Below are 11965 nucleotides of genomic sequence, written 5' to 3'. Positions count from 1 at the left end.
ATGTGGGTGATATGTGTGTTTGACATTTTCATAACACAAAGTTTAAAAAAGCTGCCTCGTACTCTAAAGACCCAAGAGGTGAGCAAACATAGCAGCAACAGACATTAAGTGTGAAGTTCCTACGCACAAGGCCTGGGCTACGTCCCCAAGACACACAGAGGTACAAAGATACAGGATGTATGCCGAGAGTTTGGGAAGTAACTTACCTCCCCTTAACTGCATGAAAGGAAGAGCCCAACTCGAACTTGGGAATCAGAAAGAGAGCTCACTCACCAGGCAGGAAGTAGGGCCAGGAAGCTTCCTTGTTAGGGGAGGTCAGGGAGGGAGAAGGAAGCAGCCTATGAGAACAAAGCAGTCTGATTTCCGGCCTGATGTGGACAGTCAGGGTTTAAGAGACTTAAAAATGAGGTTGAGATCCTTACCCTTCAAGATAGCAACAGAGCACAAGAGCTGCTACTCTGAGGGAGAACAGAGAAGCCTGAATCTGAAAGCATATACAGAGAAAGAAGAAAACATAGAAGGGGAGAAAAGGTTATGAGGAAGAGAGGCGCAAACATCTTCCCATTTCACGAACTGGGCAAACTGAGGAATAATAAACACCATATTGTTTGTTATGTGTGACAAGGCCACAACCGTCAGCCAAGTGCATCCAGGTGACAACCACTGGCTGTACCTGGGAAGCTGAGGTAAACGCTGGCTGCAGAGCTTTCGTAGGCTCAAAACACTGCAACTTGCTGGTTTGTTTCTACGTTGAGGCCCAGGGACTGTGGCATCAGACCTGGGGATCTGGCACGAGGGCTCCTGGGTGCCGTCATCCTGGAGCCGGCACAGTGCCCGGAGTTGCTCCGGTCTCCGCTGGGCCTCCAGAAGCCTTTGTTTCTTGATGACCTTCTCCAGCTGCAATGGGATTTTTCTTCGCCGAATGTTCCACTTTGTGGCCCGAAGAGCGTGTTTCCGCGGGAGCTGCTTCTGGCTTCGGAGCTGTGGGGATGACTGAGTTTCAAGATCCGCCACAGAGGCCTCACGTTCTTTCTCTGACGCACGGTCTTTTTGCTGCTGCTGCTGCAAGCCACTCAGCCAGGTCTCTCTGAGCAGCCACTGCTGGCCTAAGAACCAAAAATACCAGGGGAAAAGGTCAGGACCTCCTTTGCTGCCTGTGGCTGACTGGACTCAGGCACCTCCAGCTACAGCTACACCTGCGTGGAATTAAAGGGCTGGCCAGGGTGACATGGCAGGATAAAGGCCGCAGGGCCCCCTTACTGCAGGGGGGAGTAAATGAACACCTCCAGGCCTCAGCACAGCTAAGGCCCATGACGGGCAGGCAGTACAGCATGGGCAAATGTGTCAGGGAGGCGGGGCAGGAGGCTCATCATGCCCAGCGGCCATCAGGAAGTTAAGCTTCCTTCTTCCTGCTTCCAGGCCTCCTTGTAAGAGTCTCTAGTCTCTCAAAGAAGGGAGAGAATGCCTAATACCAAAGATTCCGCCTTATCACAGAGAAAACATAGAAGAGAATACGGAAGACTGGGAAGCATGGAATGAAGAAACGAAGACAGTCATGCACCTGTAACGGTGAGCACCTACCGCCTTTAATCTGCTGGCTGAAGTGAGCCTGGCCAAGTTCCAGTGCCTTCTCAGCTCTCCTCCGTCCTGCTAGGATCTGTTGTCTCAAATTCTCCACGTGACACCGCTGCTGCTGAGTCTGGGCCCTGTGGGACGTCGCTCCGCACTTCAGCAGCTGGTGGTCCTCGCTACACTGCTCTTCCAAGGCTGTCCTGTCACAGAAGGGGCTGGGGTTACCCACGGGGAAGTAAAAACCAAGCTCAGGACAAACCGGTGGCCGTCTAAGTCCCTCTGAGACAGCCCTGAATTCAACGAGGCAGAAAAGGCTTTGGACTTCTGGCAACTTGGGACAAACAAGCATCGTGTCACAGGCAGCTCATGACATCACAGTGCAGGAGGGGAAACAGTCATCGGTCTAGCAAATTCTTAGATCTGTGGGTGTAACAGAAACACACATTCATTTTCATTAAGGAAAATCACCAGCAAAGTAAGGTAGATGTCTCACAAGATATTTAAAAAGATTTTGGCTACATAAAGAAGCTTTGTCTTTGAAACAACAAAAACAAAAAACTATCTGCCAAAAATCAGCTGGAAGGGCAGACATTGGTCTAGCAATTAAGATACAGCTTGGGGTCAGCGCCGCGGCTCACTAGGCTAATCCTCCACCTAGCGGCGCCGGCACACCGGGTTCTAGTCCTGGTCGGGGCGCTGGATTCTGTCCCAGCTGCCCCTCTTCCAGGCCAGCTCTCTGCTGTGGCCAGGGAGTGCAGTGGAGGATGGCCCAAGTCCTTGGGCCCTGCACCCGCATGGGAGACCAGGAGAAGCACCTGGCTCCTGCCTTTGGATCAGCATGGTGCACCGGCTGCAGCACGCCAGCCGTGGCAGCCATGCAGCCATTGGAGGGTGAACCAATGGCAAAAGGAAGACCTTTCTCTCTGTCAATCTCACTATCCACTCTGCATGTCAAAAAAAAAAAAAAAAAAAAAAAGAGAGAGAGAGAGAGCTTGGGACGCCTGCGTCCCATTTCAAGGTGTCAGGGTTCATGTGCTGGATCTGCTCCCAATTCTAGGTTCCTACTAATGTATACTCGGAGGGGCAGCAGGTGACAGCTCAAGGGGTTTGGTCCTGCTACCCATATGGGAGACCCGGACTGAGTTCCTGGCTCCCAGCTTCAGCCTGGCCCACTGCAGGCATTTGGGGAGTGGACCAGCAGATGAGAACCCTCTCTCTGTCTGCCTCATAAATACATAAGTATATACATACATAGAGGTAGGTTAGAAAGAAACAAGTAACTGCTGGGCATACTGAGAGGAAGAGAGGAAGGGAAGCTTTAGACACCGTGCAAATGGAAACTCCTCTCATGTGCTCGGTGATTACCACGCGGCTCTTCCCTGACACAGAAATCCTCTGCGACCCAGGGGTAAGAAGCAGCCGATGCAGACAAGACAGAGAACTTACTTGCACACCACGCCTGTGTGTGGGACAGGAGACCGAGCAGAATTGGTCTCCACTCGAGAGCCGTTCTCAGTGAAAGAAGGAGTTCAAAAATTTTAGACTCTCCATACCTTTCAGAGAGACACGGTGAAGGGCTTACTGGTGAAATACGTCTTGAATTTGTTTAGCTCCAGCAGAGAGGAGTGAGGGAAAATGAGCGTGGACATAAATGAGATAGTATTAGTTGTGAGTTGATCATCTGTGTTGTACCTGAATTTTTTAATAGAAAGTTCAGAGAATTCCACATCGCAGTCACGCTTGACCAGCAGGTTCCTGCCTGACTGTGGACGAGCCAGAGGCTTCCTCTGGACACTGACAGCCTCCTCTTCCTAACTGCTGACCTCTCCCTGGGGTCACACGTGGTCTTCTATGCAAGGACCTCAAGTACCGTTTCTGCAGGGTATCTTCATTACTATCGTCCAGCCTGCCAAAGGAGTTCACTGCGGCCATGCTCCAGGGAGGGCATGGAAAGGAAGTGGCCGAGAGGAGGCAGACTCTGACAGAGGCTTACAACAAGAGGCAGCCAGCATCAGGCCAGCTTCCCCCAGCCTGCTGCCCATGCTCCACTCCCAAGACATCATGACTGCAGGGTTTGGAGAGGCTGGCTTCTTGATCCAACCCTGGGACAAGAGTTCAGGCAGAATGAGCCACGTTCTCTAAAGGCTTACTGCTTTTAGGAGATTCACTGCTTCTTGGAACAGAATGAACTCACAGAGAGTATCTCAGCAGATACTACAGTCTGGGGGTCAAATCTGGCCTGCTGCATGTTTTTGTAAATAAGGTTTTACTGGGACACAGCCATACCCATTCGTCTATGTGCTGTGTAGGGCTGCTTTTATGCCACACTAGCAAAGCTGAGCAAGAGTGGTCACAAGGCCCAGAAAGCCCAAAATACCATCGGGTGCTTTACAGAAAAAGTTTGCCCCCTTGCCTTGGAAGAAATTAAGATTTCATAAAGCAGCCTTAGGACAGTGAAGGACAGGTGATCGGAACAGATTGTGTGGAGCTGACACACAGTCTTCCCCCCGGGAAGGAGGCTGAGAAGTGATTCGGCCTGCAATGTGTCCCAGGACTAGGACAGGCCCCAGATACTCGAGCAAGTAGTTCAGGGGAAGACTGGCACTGATTGCTGTGGGCAAATGGCCAAGTACACACAGGGGAGCTTTCGGAAGGAGGAAAGGTACCCTCTATCACGTGGGAGGCAGAAGGCAAAGGATAACAACTGGAAGAGAAAAGCAGCTAATGCCAAACAAATATAAAAAGCAGTTAATTTTATGTACATGCCTGCATTACTGCCCCAGATTTGTCTGATCGTAGAAATGGCTGGCAGAAATGAGCCTATCAGAAGGCCTGAAACAAACCCAGTTAAGATCCATAGACCACCAGACACAGAAGCAGGGAGATCTTTTTTCTGAATACCCTGGGACTACACAGTTACTTCTCCGGCTGTCTCCCCAACCCTGTGATAAACAATTTGCTTCTCCCGAGAAGACAGTCTCTCTGTCCTTCCCCCGGGAAAGCAGTAACAGGACCTACAAGGAGAGGCTGTGTGGAGCCATCACTACAGACAGTATGTTCACCTGAGATGCCTGCATACCTTGTCAGATGGAATAACTCTTTTGCTAAGTGTATCTGTCAAGTTCCCAGAAAGTAGGTTAAAAAGAAAATACCAACCTTCTGCCACATGTCTGGGCATGTTACCAAAGCAAATCTGCAGTGACCTGCCAGCCAAGGGACCGCTGTCTCTATCAGATGACTGCCCTTCAGTTTCAGTGGCTCCCATATCCCCCAGCTGCTATTTGGTCACCTGCTGGTCAGGATTCCACTGTGCCCCCCCTTCCTCTCACAGCACCCCACTGCAGATGCAGCAGCCACTGCTTACCAAGGAGGCGGTGGTGGTAGCAGCAACATGGTCTCCCAGGTTAAGCCCTCTAAATTCCAAAGGGGAAAATACCAAGAACATACACAGATTTCAAGGACAAACCCTCTCTGGTCTAGATCATGTTGCAAGGAGAACAGGAGGGAGGAATGGCCAATTTCCTCTGGTGACAGCTCTGGCTTTGTGTGCTTTGTGTGAAGAAGGCCTAGGAACAGGGAGGCTTTGTAGCCAAGCCCATTCAAGAGCAGACAGACGGACTCTCAGGCAGAAACAGCCACAAATCAAGACGGACTCTCACTGAAAACATGAATTTATGTGTTCCTCTCCCAGTTCCTTTTGCTCAGTCACAGCCTCAAGCCCCATACCACACCACCTCCACCAGGGGCTGCCCCAGAGACGCCGGCTGTGGAAACCGGGCAGGGCCAGTGCAGCCTGCAGGCTCCCAGCACTTGGTGATCTGGAATAGCAGAGACAGACAGGATGCCTCTCTGGATGAAAAGGCACACGCCGTGTGTTTCTGAAAGGCCCCGTCAGTGCCCATGGGCCTAGAAAGTCCGAAGAAGACTTTCAAAAGGCAAAGGATGGTTGAGACGACCTCAGGGCCTCCTCTCAGGGCCTCCCAGCAGTAGAGGCTGTGAGGTCTGTCAGCTGTGTACATCTACACGCGCTCCTTCAATCCTTAGCATTAGGGTTCCTGGGAAAGAGAAGGCAATGCATTCCTTTCAAGGAGAGGCAACAGGGCCAGAGGTTCAATGACTTGCTGACTTTTATGTGGTAGAGCCAAGGTATGAGCCAGTTTTGTCCAACTCCAATGTCTCTTCCACATCCACGGCTCTTTAAGCTACAGCGCTGTTCTCTGGAAACCTCTGAACCCTGGGAAAAACAGATCTTTGATGTGTCTTCTCAACAGAAACTCTACCTAAACAAGACCTCCCTTTGTGACTTCACTACAAAAAAGGGAGGGCCACTCTGACAAAACAAGAGTGCCGGACGGACGCAGTTCTGAACCCCACTGCGACACTGACTCCGGGTCACCTCTCACGCTGTGGCTCTCAGGCACGTACCGCCGGGATCACCTGCTCTCAGCAGCTCCCCCATGAGGGCCTGCCTGCCCTTGTTCCCTGAAACACAGTGCTTCTGTATCCAAAACCCTCACCACCATCGGGCCCAATACTGCCTTCGCTGGCCACTAGATGCCACTGGCTCGAGGAAGGAGCAGCTGGCCCTGAGGCCACCATAACCCTACTGGGAACCCTGTGTTCAAGGTGACAACAGTGATCTCACAGGTGTCACACGATTTTTCTACAGGAAACCCCTCAGGCACTTTTAGTTACAGGAACAGAGAAAGTCCCAGTACCAAACTCACAGGCATTGAGGTCTGGGAAGAAAAATGGATGAAATACAATGTGAAGTAGAAAAACAGTTACCATCAATCACAGTTAAACTCTACTTCAACGTCGCACAGTCAATGCAGATAAAGTGGACACTAGAGGGTAGAACCCCAAGACATTTTCATTTTGCTTTTATAGCTCCTACCCCTCTTATACATAGTTCTGGATTCTTGGTATCAGAGAAGAAGAATTCTGAATCACACCATCTTTAAAAACATAGAGGAGGCCGCCATTTCTGGAAGCTAAGTGACATACACTAAAAGCTCCCACTTAGGTGGGCCAGAATTTAAACAGGCATACAGGGAGTTCAATTAGGAGCAGCTATCTGCAAATAAATACTTCACAGTTAGATCCTGTCCACAAAGTGACCGCAGGAATGTCAAGTGACACACCTCTTTCAGTAATGAAGAGAGCTGAAAAACCAAAGAGGGAACGAACAAGGGGCGAGACCACTGCTGGGCCAACCGCAAGCTCAGCAGCTGGTCCAGCCTCTTCCAAGCCCCTGCCCAGCTTGTTCCAGACCAGGGCTCACTCAGTCCGTGGCTACTGCACTAATCACCACTCTGTCCCACGTCCTAACAGATTAATAAGCACCTCCAGTAGGTGCACCTGAGCATGAACAACCACTTCTCACCTTTGCTTCCAAAGCAAAGGGCAGAGACCCAGCCGGGAGGCAGTGGCATCTCCATCCAAGTCCAGCCATTCCAAAGAGTCGCTGCCACCCACAGGCTCTCCGACCTGCACCAAGGAAGAAGGCCCAGAAGACTGCGGTCAGCATTCCCGGCCCAACAGAACCAGACAAGGCTCAAGCTTCTCTCCCACAGAGGAGGAAGAGGAAGGCCAGCAGCAACCTGGAACTCACAGCTGCGCTGACCTGCCGGCGCTGCCTCAGGACAGCGGCTTCTGCTGGGTGGTTGAATCGGAACTTCAGGGCTTTTCCCAGCGTTATGACAGCTCCTGTGGCACAGAGACAAATGGGAATGTAACCAGCAGATCAAGCTTGGAGAACATACAAGCGCAGGGCATTCTCCTGTGAGACAAAGTCATGCTGTCAAGTTTACAACTCAGCCGAGTTGATATGTATTAATTATGTAATTCACGCTATAGATATTGAATCAATAAAATAAGAAAAGCTCTAGCACTTTGAAGAAAAGCAAAGTGAGTTCCAGGTAGAACAGAAGCTTCATGGGAGATGCAAAATTTAAGGTCAGTCTCAACTAACAGACAGAATTTGAATTGATGGAGAATAGTAGTGATAGTGGTAGTAGTAATGGTAACGTGTCTTTACTAAGTGCCAGGAATATTGTTAAACTCTTACATGGATAAGATTCATTCAATCCGCATAATGATCCTATTATACCCATTTTACAGGTGAGGAAACTGAGGCTCAGGGACTTTTCCAAGGCCACAGAGCTAACATACACAAGAACAAACTTGAGGGAGTTATTCTCCACTCCGGGACCCTGAAATTGGGATCTGTTAATGGGAAGATGATCATTGGAACTGGCCCACGATTCATCCTGGCATACACAGCACTGTTCATAAAGTCCTACCTTGAGTCAGACGACAGGAGGCAGTGACCTCCCGGCCATTGACTGTGCAGCGGGCCCCCTGGACAGGCCGGAGAACGACTACCCCACAGGCACTGGTGATAGTACAATGATCTCTCTCGATCCACTGACCCTGTAGGACTACAGAAGACGTGGTGGTCACTTGGGTGTGGGGACAATCCAGCGAAACACCCCCTCCATTCTTTCGATGAGATCAGAATTCAGAAATCCCCTCAACATCTGGGTCTCCTCCTATCATGTCCCAGACCCAAAGCCCAGCAGCAGAAAGGAAAGCAAACCCTTAATACTTCAGAGAGTCCCTTCTTCTCAGAGCACCATCAGACTGCTCTCAAGAAACATTTCGGGGCCGGCGCTGTGGTGCAGCAGGTTAAAGCTCTGGCCTGAAGCGCCGGCATCCCATATGGGTGCCAGTTCTAGTCCCGGCTGCCCCTCTTCTGACCCAGCTCTCTGCTATGGCCTGGGATAACAGTAGAAGATGGCCCAAGTCCTTGGGCCCCTGCTCCCACGTGGGAGACCTGGAAGAAGCTCCTGACTCCTGGCTTCAGATCGGCACAGCTCCAGCCGTTGCGGCCATCTGGGGAGTGAGCCAGTGGATGGAAGACCTCTTTCTCCGTCTCTACCTCTCTCTGTAACTCTGTTTTTCAAATAAAATAAATCTTTAAAAAAGAATAAATAAAAAATAAATAAAATAAAAATTTTTTGATAGGCAGAGTTAGACAGTGAGAGAGACAGACAGTGAGAAAGGTCTTCCTTCCGTTGGTTCACCCCCCAAATGGCTACTGAGGCCGGCGCACCACACTGATCTGAAGCCAGGAGCCAGGTGCTTCTCCTGGTCTCCCGTGCGGGTGCAGGGCCCAAACACTTGGGCCATCCTCCACTGCACTCCCGGGCCACAGCAGAGAGCTGGACTGGAAGAGGAGCAACTGGGACAGAATCCGGCGCCCCAACCGGGACTAGAACCCGGTGTGCCAGCGCCACACATGGAGGATTAGCCTAGTGAGCCGCGGTGCCAGCAATAAATCTTCAAAAAAGAAAAAGAAACATTTCAGGGACCAGTATCTACCACACTGTCAGATCCTCATGGTCCATCACTTACCAATGTCCTGTTCCTGATCTGAGTCAATCCTTCCAATTTTTGTTGTCCCTTCCTAAAAATAAACAAACAAACAAACAAAAAACAAAAAAACAGAACGGCATTTTAATGAGAATAAAAAGGAACAGTGCTTTTCCACATGTGACTATTAGCACTACCTTCCCATTACCATCCCAGCCCCTTTTCTGTACCACTGCCTAACTCTTGTCCAAGCTGACCTGACCCTCTACAGCCCAGGAAGCCTCTGACAAGAGACAGAACAAAAACCATATGTGTATATACATGTATACACATGTATGTATGTATACACACACGCAAATATATGTATACATACACACACACACAAAGCAGCGCCAGCTGTTTACAAAGCCCAACCTGAAGAAGTTATCACACAAATACAGCTTTTCCCCAAGGGGCTAAGATTAGTGTGGGCAAGTTTAATCCAGTAAGTCTCAAATAGACAAATATTTTATGAGGATTTATAGAAACAGAATTTTTACCTTTTCAGTCCACAGATGAAGTTTAATAATACCAGATCCTAAGAAGGGCAAAGTATATATAGGACAAAAGCACTTTGAGAATCAAAAGAACTAGAAGAGTATGAGAGAGGAGAAGGAAACTGTAGTTAGCGTAAATGCATCACTAGATTAGCAGAGCACAAGGCCTTCTGGTCCCCAGATGATACTAAATCTGCTTCAGATCATAAAGCTCTGTGTGGGTCAAGTGGCAGCATGGCAACAGAGATGCTCTGTTCCAGATCTATCTTTATCATTCGGTAAATAACCAATCTGAGTGCTTTATAGACATGCTAATTAATCCCTTAGCCACTCAAATGTAGACACCTAGGGGTGGGAGGGCGCGTATGGGGGGAAGAACCACTATAATCCAAAAGTTGTACCTATGAAATTTATATTTATCAAATAAAAGCTTTCTATAAAAAATAGACATCACTGTCTTCTTACACCAGGAATTTGAAGCTAATAGAGGAAAAACTGCCCAAGAAATTTGCTTACTAATCAGGAGACTTATTACTAGAAGTTAAACTTCCTAGGTCCTAAGCTCATATTTTTCCAACCTCACCATACCACTTCTGCAGTAACTGATATGTGTTCAGAGTGACTACAGTTCCCCTATAGAGGGAGATCCCTTAACTGCCCCAAAAATAGCTTGTGAGAAGGAAGAATCCTGGTTAGTAACAGACGAGGCTGCGGTCTTACTGCCTACAGTCTCCCTCTAACCCTCCTGCCTGCATGCAAACCGACAGGCAGAGCCCAGCCTTCTGTGCTGAAGCCGGATCCATGAGAACCAGTAAGCATCAATGGATGCAGCCTCCATTATGCAGTGAAACCGAATCAGAGGGCAGTCCAAGGGTAGGAGGTCAAAACCTGTAAAGTGGGTTCAGGAGCAGCCCTGATGATAAGGAACATTCCTTACAAAAGGATAAAGGCCACAGCATAACACAACTCCTGTATTTACAGAGCAGAAACTACCAGCCAAAGTGATGGCCTCTCAGATCACAAGGAGCTGAGCTTGTGCCTGTATTAGCTGCCTACTGCGCCCCTTATGCAAGGAGAGTTAGTGGCACAGAAGCCATTCTCAAGGTGAGATCTAGGGAATCAGTAACCTCTGTTTTTCCCAAACTTCCCTCTGCCCCTTTCCTAATCAAGGGAATTTTCAAGGTGAGCCACAGGAAAATAGCTTCCAGGGTACTGCCAGAAAAAAGGTCCAAGTTCGCAAAGTAAATAAAAATACAGAGAGGGGCAGGCATTGCAGGGCAGCAGGTTAAGACACTGCTTGGGAGGCTGGCGCTGCGGCTCACTAGGCTAATCCTCCACCTTGCGGCGCCAGCACACCGAGTTCTAGTCCCGGTCGGGGCGTCGGATTCTGTCCCAGTTGCCCCTCTTCCAGGCCAGCTCTCTGCTGTGGCCCAGGAGTGCAGTGGAGGATGGCCCAAGTGCTTGGACCCTGCACCCCATGGGAGACCAAGGGAGGCACCTGGCTCCTGCCATCGGATCAGCGCGGTGCACCAGCCACAGTGCACCAGCCGCAGCGGCCGCGGCGGCCATTGGAGGGTGAACCAATGGCAAAGCAAGACCTTTCTCTCTGTCTCTCTCTCTCACTGTCCACTCTGCCTGTCCAAAAAAAAAAAGACACTGCTTGGGACCTTCAAATCCTGGCTCCTGCGTTTCAGAACCAGTTCCCAGCTAAAGTATCTGGGAAGACAACATATGACAGCCCAGTATTTGGGTTCTTGTCACTCATGTGGGAAACCCAGATGGAGTTCCTGCCTCCTGGCTTCAGCCTGGCCCAGCCTAACTGTTGTAGGCATTTGGAGAGTGAACCAGAGGATGAAAGCACTCTCTCGCTTTCTCCTACCCCCTCCCCTCCTTTTTAGATCTGTATTCCAAATAAACAAATTGTTTTTTTTTTTTTTTTTGACAGGCAGAGTGGACAGTGAGAGAGAGAGACAGAGAGAAAGGTCTTCCTTTGCCGTTGGTTCACCCTCCAATGGCCGCCGCGGCCGGCACGCTGCGGCCGGCGCACCGCGCTGATCCGATGGTAGGAGCCAGGAGCCAGGTGCTTTTGCTGGTCTCCCACGGGGTGCAGGGCCCAAGCACCTGGGCCATCCTAAAAAATTGTTTTTTAAGATTTATTTATTTGAAAGGCAGGGTTACAGAGAGGCAGAAGCAGAGACATAGAAGTGTTCCATCTGCTGGTTGATACCAAAAATGGCCACAACAGCCAGAGCCAGGAGCTTCTTCTGGCTCTCCCACATGGGTACAGGGGCCCAAGCACTTGGGCCATCTTCCACAGCTTTCCCAGGCCATAACAGAGAGCTAGATCAGAAGTGGAACAGCCGGGACTCGAAATGGTGTCCATTTAGGGTGCTGGCACTGCAGGCATCAGCTTTACCCACTATGCCACAGCGCCAGCCCCACAAACTTTTCTTTAAGATACATAAAATACAGGAATGCCT

The 11965-nt window shown here is 49.9% G+C and overlaps 1 protein-coding gene across 19 annotated transcripts in view; it reads right to left on the bottom strand.

Annotated features, from left to right (window-relative positions):
• Positions 1-11965, bottom strand: part of STARD9 (StAR related lipid transfer domain containing 9) — a 135884-nt gene that overhangs the window by 33153 nt on the left and 90766 nt on the right. For 10 of the 19 annotated variants that reach the window (XM_051822022.3, XM_051822025.3, XM_089310158.1 and 7 more), the window contains 6 exons: positions 8992-9043; positions 7878-8015; positions 7187-7281; positions 6959-7062; positions 1582-1772; positions 674-1106 (listed from right to left, as the gene is read on the bottom strand). In XM_051822022.3, coding sequence (XP_051677982.2) covers positions 674-1106; positions 1582-1772; positions 6959-7062; positions 7187-7281; positions 7878-8015; positions 8992-9043 — 1013 coding nt within the window. The remainder of the gene's footprint in view (positions 1-673; positions 1107-1581; positions 1773-6958; positions 7063-7186; positions 7282-7877; positions 8016-8991; positions 9044-11965) is intronic. The other 9 variants (XM_089310156.1, XM_051822030.3, XM_089310162.1 and 6 more) reach the window with 3 other exon arrangements.

This window comes from Oryctolagus cuniculus, chromosome 12 (assembly GCF_051225735.1).
Source record: "Oryctolagus cuniculus isolate XC-2025 breed Fujian yellow rabbit chromosome 12, ASM5122573v1, whole genome shotgun sequence".
Lineage (NCBI taxonomy): Eukaryota > Metazoa > Chordata > Mammalia > Lagomorpha > Leporidae > Oryctolagus > Oryctolagus cuniculus.
Note: the sequence above shows the minus strand (reverse complement) of the source record. Positions and strands in the feature narration are given on the sequence as shown.